The sequence below is a fragment of the Girardinichthys multiradiatus genome, chromosome 23 (genome assembly GCF_021462225.1).
Source record: "Girardinichthys multiradiatus isolate DD_20200921_A chromosome 23, DD_fGirMul_XY1, whole genome shotgun sequence".
Lineage (NCBI taxonomy): Eukaryota > Metazoa > Chordata > Actinopteri > Cyprinodontiformes > Goodeidae > Girardinichthys > Girardinichthys multiradiatus.
The window spans coordinates 22,257,111-22,274,235 of NC_061815.1; the positions used below are offsets into that span (position 1 = coordinate 22,257,111).

General features: G+C 39.6%; 1 protein-coding gene across 3 annotated transcripts in view; it reads right to left on the reverse strand.

Annotated features, from left to right (window-relative positions):
* Positions 1 to 17,125, reverse strand: part of gabrb2a (gamma-aminobutyric acid type A receptor subunit beta2a) — an 85,109-nt gene that overhangs the window by 40,485 nt on the left and 27,499 nt on the right. For all 3 annotated transcript variants that reach the window (XM_047353989.1, XM_047353984.1, XM_047353983.1), the window contains one exon: positions 6,686 to 6,906. In XM_047353989.1, coding sequence (XP_047209945.1) covers positions 6,686 to 6,906 — 221 coding nt within the window. The remainder of the gene's footprint in view (positions 1 to 6,685; positions 6,907 to 17,125) is intronic.

Genomic DNA, 17,125 nt, shown 5'->3' on the forward strand with positions numbered 1-17,125 from the left:
AGTGTGCTCAGAGGATGAAGGCTGATTTGGTATCTGGATTTGCAGACCTCAAACAAAACCTGGACCTAACCTACAAACCAAATAATGACAGAGCGACCAACAAGGACAACGAATCAGAGTTAGCAACCACATCTCTCTGCTGCAGAAACCTCCTCCTTGTTTCACAAAGCATTTACAACTCAGGTACGCTGCACCACATTTCGGCAGATATGCAGAACTACGTGCTAGGGTTACAAAACAGAGAGAGACTGTTATAAATTGTATTTTTCAATTGCTAAAACAAATTTAGAAATTAATAATCTGCTGCAGTGCAGATGCTTAAATTTTTTAAACAGTCTTTTGCACGAGAAGAGCATCGGAGTCTAAAAGAGAATGAGTGAAAAGTGCAATCTTGAATTAGCAACCATAACTGCTAAGACACACATACATGCATAAAGCTGGTGACAGATCAGAGAACACAGCAGCACACTGATGGATGGGTTGAGTTTGGCTGTGCAGGCATTTGCTACGAATAACCATTATGTGTTTGTACTGAACTGCTGCATTATTGATTATAAATGATCAATTATGGATTGCAGCCTCCGCACAGTCATCGGAGTCCAGCACAAATGAAGAGACATTGTGTGGATGGGCCAAACGACTGTCCAGAATCACACTCAGCTGTGCTGTTTGCACTGGCCAAATTTATTATTGATCACAACTAATCAATTATTAAAACTTATGAACATCATAGATATGAAAGTCGATAAAGTAAAGAGGCCAATTACAGCTGGACCCATGCTTTTCTTGATGAATACGCGTGGGTTCTAACAGAGTCACCACTGCAGTTAGATTACCTAAAATTGACCCTTGTCCTTAACTATCAACACTTCTTTTAGAGGTCAATTATCGGCCACTTTAAAAGCAATTAGGAAGAATAACAGAAACAACCTACAATAACAAAATAGCACATCGCAAAATATTGTCATGTTTGCCTGGGAGCTCTCAGGACCAACGTGCAGATCAGGAGCTTCAAGTTGCATGGTGAGTAGATCAGTTCCATTAATAACAAAACACAAGAAAACTTACAGGGAGGCAGGGCACAGAACATGAACGAGTACAGGGATGAAGCAGGTAGTTAACAGGTAAACAGTATGATCCAGTAGTGAGAAAATTAAACCAGCGAGTATAAATACTGAGCTAGGGAGGAGAATGGGCCAATGAACCAAGGGAACTAATCAGGAAGAATATGAGGCAGCTGGTGACAAGGAATGCTGAGCAACTGATGGAGGGAGGCTGATTAACACAGATGAACAGAGAATAAAACATAACTCACCAAACAGGAATAGAAGTAATAAAGAAGGAGCTAAAGAACATAATTATCTAAACACATAAATCTGGTCTAATATGAATGAACTGAAATGACCGCATCTAAAGGAGAGGGAACAGACAAGGAACTCCAACTTAAAAGCCTAACCCAGGCAGATCATGACAAATATAGGAAAAGGCATATAATATGGGTATTTGTAAAACTAATTGGTGTTGCATACTGCACTACTAATGACTCACCTGTTGTTCAGGAACATCAAAAACTAATTTTATTTGCCAATTTCACAAACTCTACAAATAACCATTTAAAGCATTTTATAATATTTCAGATTTACTGGAAAACACAAACTCATTGCTTAAAATTGTTACCATTGAAGCAGCTGTAGATTGACTTTGGGGACCACGGGGGCTTTACATTCATGTTAATGTGTTAGCACACATTTGAAAGTTTTAAACACAATTCAATTTAGGAAACATCCAACAACGCAGATGTAAATGCCACCAGGATAAATGTGAACTACTGTCCTATCAGTTCAACACAAACAGGAAAGACTACACTGTCACTGGAGAGATTATACAGACAATCTTTATAATAATGAATAAATCATATGACTTCTGCAGAGCTTTAACTGAACAGAATTTTTTATGCTGGGAAAACAGGATTAAAGAACCCGATGTCGCAGTAGTGTTTAAGTTTCGCATGGTCCAGTTTCGGCACCTCTAAATATTGTCATCAAATAAAATAAAAACTTAGAGCAGGCAGCAGGCAGTAAGCTATCTCTAACAGGACCACTCATACTTGGAAAACTGCATCCCCAGAATTAAGAATCATTACATTTTATAGACAGTTCCATGAATTTACAAAACAGGGTTCTTGACTACTGTCGCATATTGACAATATATACTAATGAATGCAAGATGTATTCAGTGGTAACTGCAGCTCAATATAGAACATCTGTGTATCTGTTGACACCTGCGTCCAAACACCTTTGGGTGTAAGTGTGAGTGCGCTTGAATATATAGGGTTTCTCCATAAAAATATGCAATAGCGAGTGTAAGGAGCCACAGACCTGCCCCCCTGGACCCGAGACAGACACAAAGGAGATCTTAGCCACAGACACCAAAGGCACGGGAACCCCAGGAGGACCACTTCCTGGACTACCGCCACCCCTCCAGAGAAGAGCAGAGGAGAGCCTCAGGGAACCACTCAGCAGCCACGGTGCAGAAGCCCCAGGGAGCTGCAGCGACGGGCCTACAGGCCCTGCCAGCAGCCGGCGCAAATCCAGCCATGGACCCGGAGACTCAAGACCCCGGGGCATATCACCACCCAAGCAGAGGCCCAACAGAGCCTGGGGCCTAGGCTCTGGCAAGCAGCCACCGAGATTGAGGCGGCACACACCAAAGCATCTAGCCCCAGATACCGAGAACCACCAGCGGGCAGAGACACCAGCCACCGCCAGGGAGGGTGATGGGGAGAAAATAGGCTCCATATTTGATGGGGGGCCTAAGCTGATCTAAGAGAGGGAGCACCCCAAGACCCAACCTGACACAAAAACAGGGGCACCCTGTCACAATCACACCTTCTCTCCCTCATGCCTATACATAAAAACACTCACACCCACACAGCCAACATAAAGAAACAAAATTATACTTCATACACTCACTCACACTCCCCCTACATACTCTATGCTCCCTGGTCCAGGTACTGATACCCCTGAGGGGCAAGGCAACCAGCCCACAGACCTAGGAGGTGGTCCTCTTCACTCCAGGATGGAGATAGGCAGAATGTTCCAGGTATTCAATTCCTTTACTCCTCCAATCTGGAGGGTTTATCATATTATTTTTTCTGTAAGATGTCAGGGTTATTCCAGATGGTTGTGCATGGGATTAGTAAAGATCCTGTCATTTTTAGATACTCCCACATGCTGTCAGAGCAGAGCTAATATTGAGGCCTTTAAAGTATACATGTAATTTTATATTTGAGCTAATAAATGGTAGATCTGAAATCTTAATATTATTGAATAATGTCTGTTCTATGTCTAGCCAGGGTCCATCTAGAGAACTGTGTTTAAACCATTTTGAGATGTATTGTAGCCTGTTGGCTAAGAAGTAATGATGAAAGTTAGGCAGATCTAGTCTTTCTTTATCTTTGGTCTTCTGTAGCGTTTTTTTAAGTTAATAAGCGGGGTTTATCTTTCCAAAGAAATTTTGTGATGCAGGAGTCCAGAGATCTAAACCAGTCAGATGACGGTTTATTTGGGATCATTGAGAACTGAGATATAAATCTAGCAGGATCATCTTTTGCTTTTTTTTTTAAGCGGGATGTGGTTTAGTTTTCTTAAATCTGCCAATCTAGGAGAAACATTAATACCCAAATATGTAATATTCCCTGACTGCAGTTGTATTTTAAGAGGATTGTGGAAAGAACAATTAAATGGAAGAACTGTAGATTTTAACAATTTATAGAATAATCTGAAACTCTTGAGAAAGAATTTATCAATCCAATTACCTGAAAAATGGAGGGTTTGAATGTTTGAGAAAAAGTAATACATCATCCACATGAAGACTGATTTTTATGTTCAATATTTATGCATTTTATGCCATTAATATCTTTAATTTGCCTGATTGCTGCCGCTAGTGGTTCAATAAAAATTGCAAATAATGAGGGAGAAAGAGGACATCCCTGCTTGGTGCCCCTCTGAAGACAGAAGCTTGAGGATGTTTGGTTATTTGTCCTGATACATGCTGTATAATACTGTATAATATTTTTAACAAGTTTTTGAAAGAGTTACCAAAACCAAATTTACTCAAGGTTGCAAACAAGAATTTCCAGTTAACTGGGTCAATGCTTTTTCTGCATCTAGAGATAATATATTAGTCTCAAGATTTTTCCTGTAGAAATAGTCAATTAAATTAAGTAATCTGGGTGAATTTGTGGATGAATGCTTCCCTTTTATAAAACCAGTCTGGTCAGGATGTATTATGAGGGGACTTACCTTTTCTAGTCTTTTTGTGAGGGCTTTACAGATTATTTTAATATCAACGCTAATAAGGGGTTTGGTACGGTAGCTGAAAGGAAATACTGGGTCTTTGCCTGGTTTTAACAGGGGATGTTGGTGTGGTCATGGGTGCAAATATTTGTGGCTTGTCCATTACAATGTTTTCAAAACATTCGTCCACGTAGCTCCAGACTCTCCAGGATTTCCTCGTCCAGTTTGTTTTATTGGGAGAATAGGAGACAGTGGTTAGCATTTTAAACGTTTCTATGTTTGGCTTGAATTTATTGCCTTGTTTTACCTGAGTTTGTCATGTTTTTTTTTTTGTTTACCAGTATACCGCCGTATTACTTACGCACAGTTCTCACAAGATCTCAGCTGCGCATCATCCCTCAGTGACTACAGATTTAAATTAGCGGCCATTGCTAACACTGTCAAACTTCCCGGAAGCGGCAGTGCTCATGCTAGTTATTGTGCTTTTTCCTTTTTGTAAAAAAATACAAATAAATACAGTAAATCCGGACAGACTGCAGATCCCAAATTATGGGGGCTCCAGATAATCCTGTTGACATGAGGGATATTCATGATTAAATTCACAACCCTTTGGGTATTATGCTGTGCTTTCTTTGTACTCTGAAGTCTAATTTTCCAGTTTCAAGTCAGAAAACTTTAAGAAAGCCCAATGAGCTCAAAATTCTCACTTGGAGAACTAGAGGTCTCTGAGCAACGCTGGACTCAATATTTCTACTGTACATTGGACTACATTCACCAGCCACTTTATTAGGTAAACCTGTTTAGTTGCTTGTTAACACAAATAGCAAATCAATCACATGGCAGAGTCTTCTTGCATTTAAGCATCTAGATATGGTGAGATGAATGAGCTTTAAAGTGGAGGAAGGAGGATTTGAGTGGCTTTGAACGTAGCATGGTGCTTGGTGACAAATGAGATGGCTTGAGTATTACAAAAATACTTATCTGTAACCATTTCTTAGGTTTACAGAGAGCGGTCAGTAAAAAAGTAAATATCTTGTTGATGTCAGAGACCAGAGAAGAGTAGGCAGACTGGTTTGGGATTGCAAAAAGGCAACAATAGCTCAAATAACCACTCGTTAGAACCAAGCTATGTGGAAAATCCTATCTCTAGATATCAACTTGTTAAACCTTAAAGCAGCTGGCCAGCTGCAGAAGAAGACCAAAACTGGGTGCTAATCAGACAAGAACGGAAAACTAATAGAACAATGTGCACACAAATGCATAACAACAGATTTGGAAAACGTTGTCTGGTTTGATAACTCTCAATGTTAGCTGTGATATTCAAAGGGTACGATCAGAATAAACAACATGGAAGATGGATTCATCTTGAATTTCATTAATTGTCCAGGTTGATGACAGTGTGGCGGATTCTCATGTCTAACTGAGTATTGCTGCTGACCATCTCCGGGCCTCTTTGACCAAGCATACTTATCTACTGATGGCTAATTATAGCAGGAAAATGCTTCATGTCAGAGACCTACAACGGCCTCCACAGTCATCATCTCAACCCAGTAGAGCATATTTGGGATGTGGTGGAAGCGGAGTTTTACATCATGGATGCGCAGCCCACAAATCTGCAGTAGCTGTATGATGCTTCATTTCTGAAGGTAATAGGGGGTCCAACCCAGTGCCAGCGACATATAACTAAGTGACTGGTTAAGCGTAATTAGCCCCTCTGATAGTATGTATACCATTAAACTAGTGGCATTTCATAGTACTGCACAACCTTGAATTGTGAACATGTCCCTTTATTAGAGAGAAAAACATTCATAATGGCTTGTATTTCTACTAATAGCACCACAACTGCTGGGTGATCCACACTGTTGTGGTCCTAACTACAATTTAGTCATTCAAACACTTAAGGAACATGCTCACTAATAGAGGTTGTGCATCACTATATGTGCCACTGGTTTCATAAGAAACCATTAATGCTAATTAATAGTTTATACCTGCAACCTTCTAAATGTTTCCTGTGCACAGCAGCCATATCGGATACCAAACCCAAAGGGGTTTGATGACCTCTGACTTTCCCAGAAAGTGTTCTTGTTGTATTTCTGACTGATTTCTGACTACAAAGAGAGCACAGCAATAATCTTCCCTCATTTTCTCTCTATATACACAGACACCCACTCCACATCCAGTGTGTGTTTAATTATCTTTGTTTAAAAATGTGGTGTTGTGTGTGTATAGACCGTTTACTAGTTTAGGTTTGTTACTCTATAATTTAAGAAAAAAAGCTTTTGTTGAATAAATACGTATACATAGGTGCCATCAAAAAAACTCACAAACATTATCTGTTATACTTTATGTCACAGGCAGTTCAAAAACTACAGGTATAACTGACTCACCGGAGTCCATAAAGTACCGTCCCATCCGGGTGGAGACGGATCATCCTGTTCTTGACCGTGACGCCGTGAACAAAGGACTTCTTGTCATTGAGGAAGTAGGTATCAGGGACCCACAACTGGTCAGCCACCCGGTTGTCCAGCGTCAGGTTGTAGGCGATCTCTGAGTACGAGAGGCGTTTGTCCCGCCATGCTTGTTGAAAGTACATGGTCAATGTGTAGTCCTGGTGAACACAAAGGGGTGGATAGAAGTTTAGTTATACCAGGGCTTTAAACGTATATGGATAATAAATACTGGTGTAATACACCCATTATGAAATTCTTTCTTATATGGGGGGATTGACGATATATTATTTTTTTCACCACAGTACTAGCTACATCAACCTTCTTCAGGACCTCTGTCTCTGCTTCTCTGCAAACTGTAGGGCGTCATAGTTCACAGTAAGGTCATCCAATAGGCTGTTGTGAAGCACCTTTAATGAATTTAAAAATACGAATTTGGTGCACGAATGTTATTTTGCTGTGGATTTGCGCTACTCCATATATGCTCAAAAAGTATGCTTAGAGGATTAAATACATGAATACAGCGCCAATGATAATTGAGCAAAAGTTGCTCAGCAAGCTAAAAAACTACAAATGTTTTAAAGCCATCAGCAATTCTGGCTGCTTGATATCTGAAATGGTGCAGCTCGTTTCGGTACACACTCTGGCCCAAACGTTCACTTTCAGAAGGAGGGCAATCATTTGGGATGTCCAAGAACAAACCCAGGAACTGCAAACCATAAATTGGAAACAGCTGGAACATCAGTGTCCCTTTCCAAGGAGACTGAGCTTGGACTGAGGGTCTGCTCCAAAACATACACCTTCAAGTGTGACTAAAATCTGCAGCTGCCCAAATATTTTATTCATCATTAGACAATGGCTCAAGACAGAGACCACAGCTATGGGTGATTGGTTGTTGATTGTGAATATTCTGAACAGCATTTTTGTCATGGAAAGAAAAATCACATTCTGATTGATAAGAGGGGAAATTAAATGAAAATTGCAAAATAGAATTTGGGTTTTAACACAAGATGGCTTCATGTTCTTTAATTACATTACTTATCATTTTTGGTTTGATTTTGCTTCTTCTGTTAATATAGAACATTTGAACTGAATCATATTGTGATTATAACTGATGTCATCTTAAATATTGGATGCCTCAAATTCAAAATAACATAAAATATATATAAAAATGCTGTTACATTGAGTTGCCATATGCCTTCTGGAGACATGTTTTATGGTCTGATAAAACAAAGACTGATTCGTGGGACATTCAAACCTAAGAACACTGTACCACCTATCAAGCAGGGTGGTGGCAGCATCATGGTAAGGACCTACTATAATGCCAGTGTTAATGGTGCATCACAACCAGTGGATGAGATTTTGAAGACATCTCAAATCAACAGCATAAAACCATCTTAAACCTCACCTTGCAACAGGACAATGATCCCAAACATACACCAATAGTCATTTTTGACTAACATTAACATTTTTGAACAGCCCCAACATCAACTGTTCAAAAGGTTTTAGGCTATGTTTAAAAGCTGGGCCTGTGAGCTGAGTCCAACTAGGTGAACAGACTGACTGCTGTCTATTGCTCACCATATTAGTTGTGGTTTGAATAAATGAACCCAGTTTCTGTTTTCCACAAAGACAATATTCCCACTAATGCAAACATATAACTGAAGCTGGATCCCTCTGCTGTCTTATTTTACATAACAATCATCCCAAACCACTGAGATTCAGGAGAGTTTCCTGTGTTTCAACCTTAGTGGTAGAAAAGCAGTATTCATATAGTGCAGCTTGTGTTCACACATGCTCTGGGGTGTGCTATTAAACTGTACCTCCTCCTCTCCTCACATTTTTTTAAAACAGACTCACACCCACACAGCCACAGTAAAACACAGCACTGCAGTCGGAGCTGTTTGGCTACGCTGTGTTGCAGTGCAATCACCAAGTGGGGAAACACATTAAAAAATACAGTCCACAAAACAGGGCCCTTGAGCTTTAACTACGTCTTCATTACTTATCACCGTGTTTCTACGTTTCCAGGAATTATTTTGTCCGTCTGAAACACACTGGCGTGACTCTGCAAAGCAATTGCCACTTTCACTTTTAAACTCTCATCTTTGATTGCATGCAGTGTGCACGACTGAAACACTGCGTAAAAAGGCCATCTAAAAATACACGAGCCTCTGCCATGACGATTTTTTTGTACAGGGATGAAAAGTCAAGCAAAGGATGGATGCATCCTCTCTTTGTTTTTGGAAGAGTTCTCACTGAACCGTCCTCTCACAGTCGCTCCCTCTCTGTCTCATTATCGGTCCGTCGATTGGATATCTCTATCACCTTTGGGATCGTTAGCTGTTGGGCACACTCTTGATGCATCAGCCACTGAGACAACCTCTCCTGCATTATAAACCTGCCTGCCATCTGTTCCATTTTGATTAAATACTGTTAAACTCACTGATAAAATGGCAACATAGTGGCATATATTATTAATTGGAGTATATGGTTGATTGTTTTAATATGGACATCATCCATCAATGCCTGGTTTTGCAGTTTTCTAGATTTTTCAGGTTGTAACATTGTTAGACATTGTTGTAACTCCTGAACTTCTTCACATTTTGTCATACTGCAACCACAAACCTCAATGTGTTTTACAGGGACTTTATGTGACACACCAACACAAAGTAGCAAATAGTTAAATTTTTTACATAAAAAATCTGAAATTTACATGTTTTCAGCGGCCTTGAGTCGAAAATCTGTCACATCTTTCTCTGCAATTACAGCTGCAAGTTTTTTGGGGATTTGTACATTTAGAAACTGAAAATAAATGTTTGCAAAAAATATAAAGCCCAGTTAGACTGGATGGAGAGCATCTGTGAACAAATTGCACATCTTGCCAATAATTCTCCATTTGAACTAGGTCTTGGCAACATTCACACATGATTAAGTTTTGATTTAAACCATTCTGTGGACCCTATGTTTCGGGTTCTGATGGAAGCTTTACCTTTGCGCCAGTCTCAAGTATCCTCAGCCTTTAACAGGTTTTCTTCCAGGCCTGCTCTCTATTTAGCTCTATTGCCACAGACAATGGTGAAAATGATGGTGTACAGGGTGATGGCAAGTATTATTTATCCATGTCCCCTACATGACTTTTGGAAAACTGTAAGTAGAACTTCTTCTGGCTTTCTTTTATCAGTTTTTTTCTTCTTGCCCCTCTTCCATAAAGTCCAGATTTATGGAGTGCATGACAAATTGATCTGGATCTCTGCAGTTCCTCCAGTTATCTTTGGCCTCTGAAATGCTTCTCTGATTAATATTCAACTGGCCATGTCTTCAACTGTTCGTAATGGTGCCATTTTTTCAATTCTCAGATATTGGATTAAACAGATCTCTGTGAGAAGGTCAAACCTCCAAAAAAATAGAAGATTCAAATATTTGTTCTTTGAAAGAAAAAGTTCAGTGGTAGAAGGAAACTGGCAGTTCGCTCAGACAGAGAGTCATATGCATGAGTAGACAACACAAGCGCAGCCGTCTCAGCTACACCACGGGGTAGTAATGAACAAGGAATACAGAGGGAAAAAAAGCTACACACACTGGTAAAATCACCACTTTAAGTTCTCTAAGCAAAACGTTTTCTACTGCACTGTTGGGGCTTTAAAGATATTTTTTCGGCACTAGAGGCCTTAATTTTTTATTTTTTGATAGTAGGTAGACAGGAAAGAGGGGCAAAGAGAGGGGGAGACATTCGGCAAAGGTCACCAGGTCCGGGACGGCCGCTTCGAAGACTCTAGCCTCTATATGTGGTCGCACGCTTAACCCCTACACCACCACTGTTGGGGCTTTGACAGAAAAAAATCATTTTACCTCACAGAACATTGGAGATGTTGCTATACCGCTGACTGTTTGTTGGTCTTCAAATGTTATAGATTTTGTCTGTTGTTGAAACTTGAAAACCATTTAACATTTTTAACAGCATGACTCTACAAAGTTAGTTCCAAAGTGTAGTATAATTTGAGTTTCCTTCCTGTTAAAGTCATATTATGAGTAAGTGGGGAAAGTTGTACACAGCTGATGCAAACAAACAAAGGTACTTAAACTAAAATGTTTGACAAGACGGGAGTGAAATAATCAACAGTGATTAAAGAAATAAGCAGTTTGTAACCTGTGAAAATTGCTTTATTCAATGTTTTTTTATAATCTTGAGCACTTTACGTCAGTTCCATTCTAAGAAAGAGGACTAAACTTTGGCTGCCTAAATCTGTCTAGCATACAACTCTAAGCAAATGTTTAGTAAATAAAATACAATTTTAAAGTAATTGTTTGACAACTAGGTATAGAAGATGAATGAAGGAATGAATGTTTGACAACTAGGCATGGTCCAGTTGCAGGTACCTCAAGGATCATAACAGTTACAGTTTGAAAACCACTAAAACTGATTTGTTTTCCAGTTCTTTTAATAAGATGCCAGAGAAACCGCTAGAATGGCTGTAGTTCCGTCTGGTTGTATGGATTACTGCCCCTACCCCACCTGGTGTTGCACACTGCTGGTCAGCAGTCTATAACACTTCACTTAAATCCTAATCCAACTTTGAGAAGCTGTAAAAATGACTAATTTCTTTCTGTTTAAAGAAATTAAATCATGTTATACATATTCTTTTATGTATGTTAATACTGTGAAACTGTAAAACCGTGACCTTTCTACTCAAAGTAATCATACCGTGAGAATCTCATAGGCTCCTGCATACTGCTGAACAAGGTTAGCAGACCAGTGTGGACAGGTCTCTTTACCATCCAATCTAGGATCTGATTAAGTCATCAAAACATCAGTGGTGAGATGGACAGCTTCCTGCACAAACCCTTGCTCTTTGAAATGAAACAGCATGATGTAATTTTTGCAGAGAAAATATTTCCACATCAGTATAACTGAAATACCTTAAAAAGATACTTTTTGTAGCAACATGGCTCAGAGGTTTCTGTTTTTATCAACTGAGTCTTATGTTATTAAATGGCTCCAGGGCACAAGCCATTTGGGTCACACATGTAATTAGAAATCTAACTTATTTTCCATGGTTGCAAACCATATGGTGTGTGTGTGTGTGCGTGTGTGTGTGTGTGCGTGCGTGTGTGTGTGTGCGTGCGTGTGTGTGTGTGTGTGTGTGTGTGTGTGTGTGTGTGTGTGTGTGTGTGTGAGTGTGTGTGCGCTGTTTTTGTCTTGTATGTCTCACAGTGTTCCCTTTGATAGCGAGGAAACATTTCCAGGATGTACCCTGCCTCTCACCCATTGAGTGCTGGAGATAGGCACCAGTTCCCCTCTCAAACCTCCCCTGTGAGGTTTTATGGAGGAGTATAGAAAATGGAAAATGTAGTAAACACATTAGGCTCTGCACAGATGTCTCTTGTAGTGGTGTTGTTTCACAGTGAAAGTAATGCCACTGTCAAAATGCAACATTTGCAAATATAGAAGTTATTAAACGTTTTTAACTTCTCATTTAGATCTGGTTCCCAACAGACCTCTTTTGCATATCAATCAGAAAAAATACAAAGTAGACGACATCCTGTGTTTCTTGGTGAGTTAACTTGTGACAGTGAGTGAACTACTACCACAAATGTAAATAATAAAAGCATAACTTCATTATGTATTTTTACTAGATATTTACAACACATTTTTTACAAAAGCAAAATATTGGTAGCCGTTATGAATTTGTGGGGCAATAATCAAGATGCTTAATATTACTTTTAATCTGCATGGGAATAGACAACAATTTGCAACAGAAGTGCACCTAATTGAAACTATTAAGTGCACCAGTGCATCCAATGCAAAAGTTTGTCTATTTTTTCTTCCCTGTTTTAAATTGCTGAAATTATAACAGAAACTTCCCAGAAGATATGCTACACATTGGGAGCTAATCTTGATTACAAGCTTCCTTGTAGTTTTCCTCGGTGTACAGGTCCTTCTCAAAATATTAGCATATTGTGATAAAGTTCATTATTTTCCATAATGTCATGATGAAAATTTAACATTCATATATTTTAGATTCATTGCACACTAACTGAAATATTTCAGGTCTTTTATTGTCTTAATACGGATGATTTTGGCATACAGCTCATGAAAACCCAAAATTCCTATCTCACAAAATTAGCATATTTCATCCGACCAATAAAAGAAAAGTGTTTTTAATACAAAAACGTCAACCTTCAAATAATCATGTACAGTTATGCACTCAATACTTGGTCGGGAATCCTTTCGCAGAAATGACTGCTTCAATGCGGCGTGGCATGGAGGCAATCAGCCTGTGGCACTGCTGAGGTCTTATGGAGGCCCAGGATGCTTCGATAGCGGCCTTTAGCTCATCCAGAGTGTTGGGTCTTGAGTCTCTCAACGTTCTCTTCACAATATCCCACAGATTCTCTATGGGGTTCAGGTCAGGAGAGTTGGCAGGCCAATTGAGCACAGTGATACCATGGTCAGTAAACCATTTACCAGTGGTTTTGGCACTGTGAGCAGGTGCCAGGTCGTGCTGAAAAATGAAATGTTCATCTCCATAAAGCCTTTCAGCAAATGGAAGCATGAAGTGCTCCAAAATCTCCTGATAGCTAGCTGCATTGACCCTGCCCTTGATAAAACACAGTGGACCAACACCAGCAGCTGACACGGCACCCCAGACCATCACTGACTGTGGGTACTTGACATTGGACTTCTGGCATTTTGGCATTTCCTTCTCCCCAGTCTTCCTCCAGACTCTGGCACCTTGATTTCCGAATGACATGCAGAATTTGCTTTCATCCAAAAAAAGTACTTTGGACCACTGAGCAACAGTCCAGTGCTGCTTCTCTGTAGCCCAGGTCAGGCGCTTCTGCCGCTGTTTCTGGTTCAAAAGTGGCTTGACCTGGGGAATGCGGCACCTGTAGCCCATTTCCTGCACACGCCTGTGCACGGTGGCTCTGGATGTTTCTACTCCAGACTCAGTCCACTGCTTCCACAGGTCCCCCAAGGTCTGGAATCGGCCCTTCTCCACAATCTTCCTCAGGGTCCGGTCACCTCTTCTCGTTGTGCAGCGTTTTCTGCCACACTTTTTCCTTCCCACAGACTTCCCACTGAGGTGCCTTGATACAGCACTCTGGGAACAGCCTATTCGTTCAGAAATGTCTTTCTGTGTCTTACCCTCTTGCTTGAGGGTGTCAATAGTGGCCTTCTGGACAGCAGTCAGGTCGGCAGTCTTACCCATGATTGGGGTTTTGAGTGATGAACCAGGCTGGGAGTTTTAAAGGCCTCAGGAATCTTTTGCAGGTGTTTAGAGTTAACTCGTTGATTCAGATGATTAGGTTCATAGCTCGTTTAGAGACCCTTTTAATGATATGCTAATTTTGTGAGATAGGAATTTTGGGTTTTCATGAGCTGTATGCCAAAATCATCCGTATTAAGACAAAGAAAGACCTGAAATATTTCAGTTAGTGTGCAATGAATCTAAAATATATGAATGTTAAATTTTCATCATGACATTATGGAAAATAATTAACTTTATCACAATATGCTAATATTTTGAGAAGGACCTGTATATACTAAAAAAAACTTTTTCGGCAGCAGATGAATTAAAACTGCGGTCCAGTAATGATAAATACTTTGCGTTGTGATCTGAATGAGATTTGGACAGATATTGCATTAAAATGCATTAACCTTGATGGGACAACCTTGCAAACCGACTAGTTAAGCAGGAGATCAGTAATTCCAGCCGATCTTGCAGTATTTCTGCTTTGTCAGACAAGGCCGGGAGCTTTGAGGAGAACATCGTAACAGCTTCACTTCACAACAATCATATTCTGTGGGATGCAGGAAACCAATTATCCTCTGTGCTGATACTCTTACCTGCTTTTAATGAGTGATCCTGACAGTGATCTACTGTGAGCAGTCATGGGTTTATGGCTCTCACACAAAAACATCCCTCTTAAGATGCCAAAAACAAATCTAGCAAGAGAACACAAAGTCACTGGAAAACAGTTCCTGTGGGATAAAGGTTTTCACAATAGAAAATAGCGATTCATTTCACATTTGAGATCTAATTTGTCACATTTCTTCTTATTACTGTGCTTGTAAGACTGACTAATTATTAAGTAGTTTGGTGATTAATTTTTCTTCATTTGACAAATTGGTTAAGTGACTGTATCTTTCAACTCTGTTAGTCTGATTCACAGCAGGACCAGAAGGCCTGGTGTTACTAATACCTTTAGTGAACCTTATTTGGCTGTGCTGTGACTAGATGACAGGGAGCCAGGAAGCTAAAAACTCTGACTCTTATTTCTGTGTTATGTCTCTTTAAGGGTACACAAGACTATCCAAACATGTCTTTGAAAGTATATGTGCATCAGGATGAAGAATTTCCCTGAGAGGTTTCTGCACCTCTATCATCCACTTCTGCACTACTGAACAGAAGGAATTACCATCAGTATCATCTTTACCTTGTGCCCTGTCAACTGTGGCATGTCTTCAGAATAATTTTTGCTTGTATCAGCAATCTGTGTGCACGCCTCGGCAAGTCAGATGTAATCATGCACACAAAATTCAAAATCTGTTGGTTTTGTCCATGGAGATTTTGTGGAATCTTAAAACAGACAAGGAACTCTCAGGCTCCATCATGTATAATGCAGAGCACACTGCATTTCTGAGGCAGACTGGATGAACCTAATAGGACAAGACAAGAGTGGTTTTGCAGTTTTGGACCAGCATGAAAGTAGCCTGAGAAGCAAAGATTTAAAGTTGAAAAATTCCAGCAAGTTTTAAAGGATCCACCCTTAAACCTAACCTGGGAACTGAGATGGATTTATGAGGAATTAACACAAACTTATAGGAGTAAACAGGAATTTCAAAAGTCATATATGAAACCTTGGACCACAAACAATGAATTAAGTTGAAATGATAATTTGCGGTAAATATATTTAATCTACCCTGTGATGGACTGGTAATCTGTCCAGGGTGTACACCCACCACTCGCCTGTCGGCTGCTGGAGGCACCAGCTTCCCCATGACCCTGTACGGTAGAAGCAGGAATAGAAAATGGATAGACGGATGGACATTTAATCTATGGTAATATCGAATTTAGCTTGCAAATATCCCATGGATGACAAAACAAAAACTTCTTAGTAATGATGGATATTATATGTTGTTTAAATTAACCGAAATGACCATATTTGTCCAAATAAAGTCCATGTAAAGTATCTAAATTCGCATGGAAAGTCAAGTCAAGTTTATTTATATAGTGCTTTTCAGCAACAAGGCACTCAAGGCACTGATGGAAAGTTAACCCTACACAGAATACAGAAAATGGGGTCACTGAAAGCTAAACCCTAAAGGTGAGAGTTGCAGTAACTTTTGTGTCCTAATGGGAAAGGTAGGAGATGATTTGTGCTGTGCAAAAAAATAGCAGGAAGGATCAAGTTCATTTATGCTAGCAGACAACTGGGTAGACAAATCTCCAATCTTCAGACATCAAGTGATATCTGATTATTTCAGTTAATATTTCCTGTAAAAAGCAACATCAGCATTTATTTTCAGTTTATGTTCTCTTGCTGCTTGTTCTGGATTCAAAACCCTTTTAACATAATTGTTTAATCTCAAAATTATTATGACCCTAATTAAATTACATAATTGATCAAATGACCTGATTTATACTGGAAATTAAAAACTTGAGACTTGCATGCCTTGATGTTAGACTCGTCTTGGGAGTTTCATATCTTTACTTGGGACCTGAGTCGAGATTTGGGTGAAACAACTCAACTTATTTGTGACTTGCAAAAAAATTACTTGTTCTCACCTCTGTGGTCTTCACTTAAACATAAGAAGAACTTGAATAGAAGAAAGAATCAAGTCATGTGGATTTTACAGAACTGAAACAAAACAAAAAAAACACTGAGCTGGCATTTTTCAAGTTGAATCTTAGGGGAACCCTTTCATTAAAGTCACATGGATGGGGTTTTGAGCTTCAGCAAGAAAGACATCTTGTAGAGAACTTCAACATTTGAAAAAAAAAAGAAACTCATGACAGAGCAGAGGATGTAAGTAAAAATTCACACAAGGTCAAGCTAATGTAAAAAACATCAGGGTCGGGTGCTCGGTGACAGTGAGTCGCTGCGGAAATGTTTCTGGGTGTAAAAATCTCCCATTAAGAGCCTGACTGAGTGACAGGGAGTACATTTATGTTTCCCAGTGTGATCTGTCAGAGCAGGGTTGGTGAAAGTCCTCCACTACAGCTACATCAGCTGTCACAAGCAACATAAGATGGACAAAATAGGGTTTGAAAAATTCAGTGTGGAAATTTTGACACAAGGCGTCAATGTTGCATGTGAATCTGTTATTGAAATCCATTAAAACCATTAATAAGTAGTGGTTTAGTTTTATTT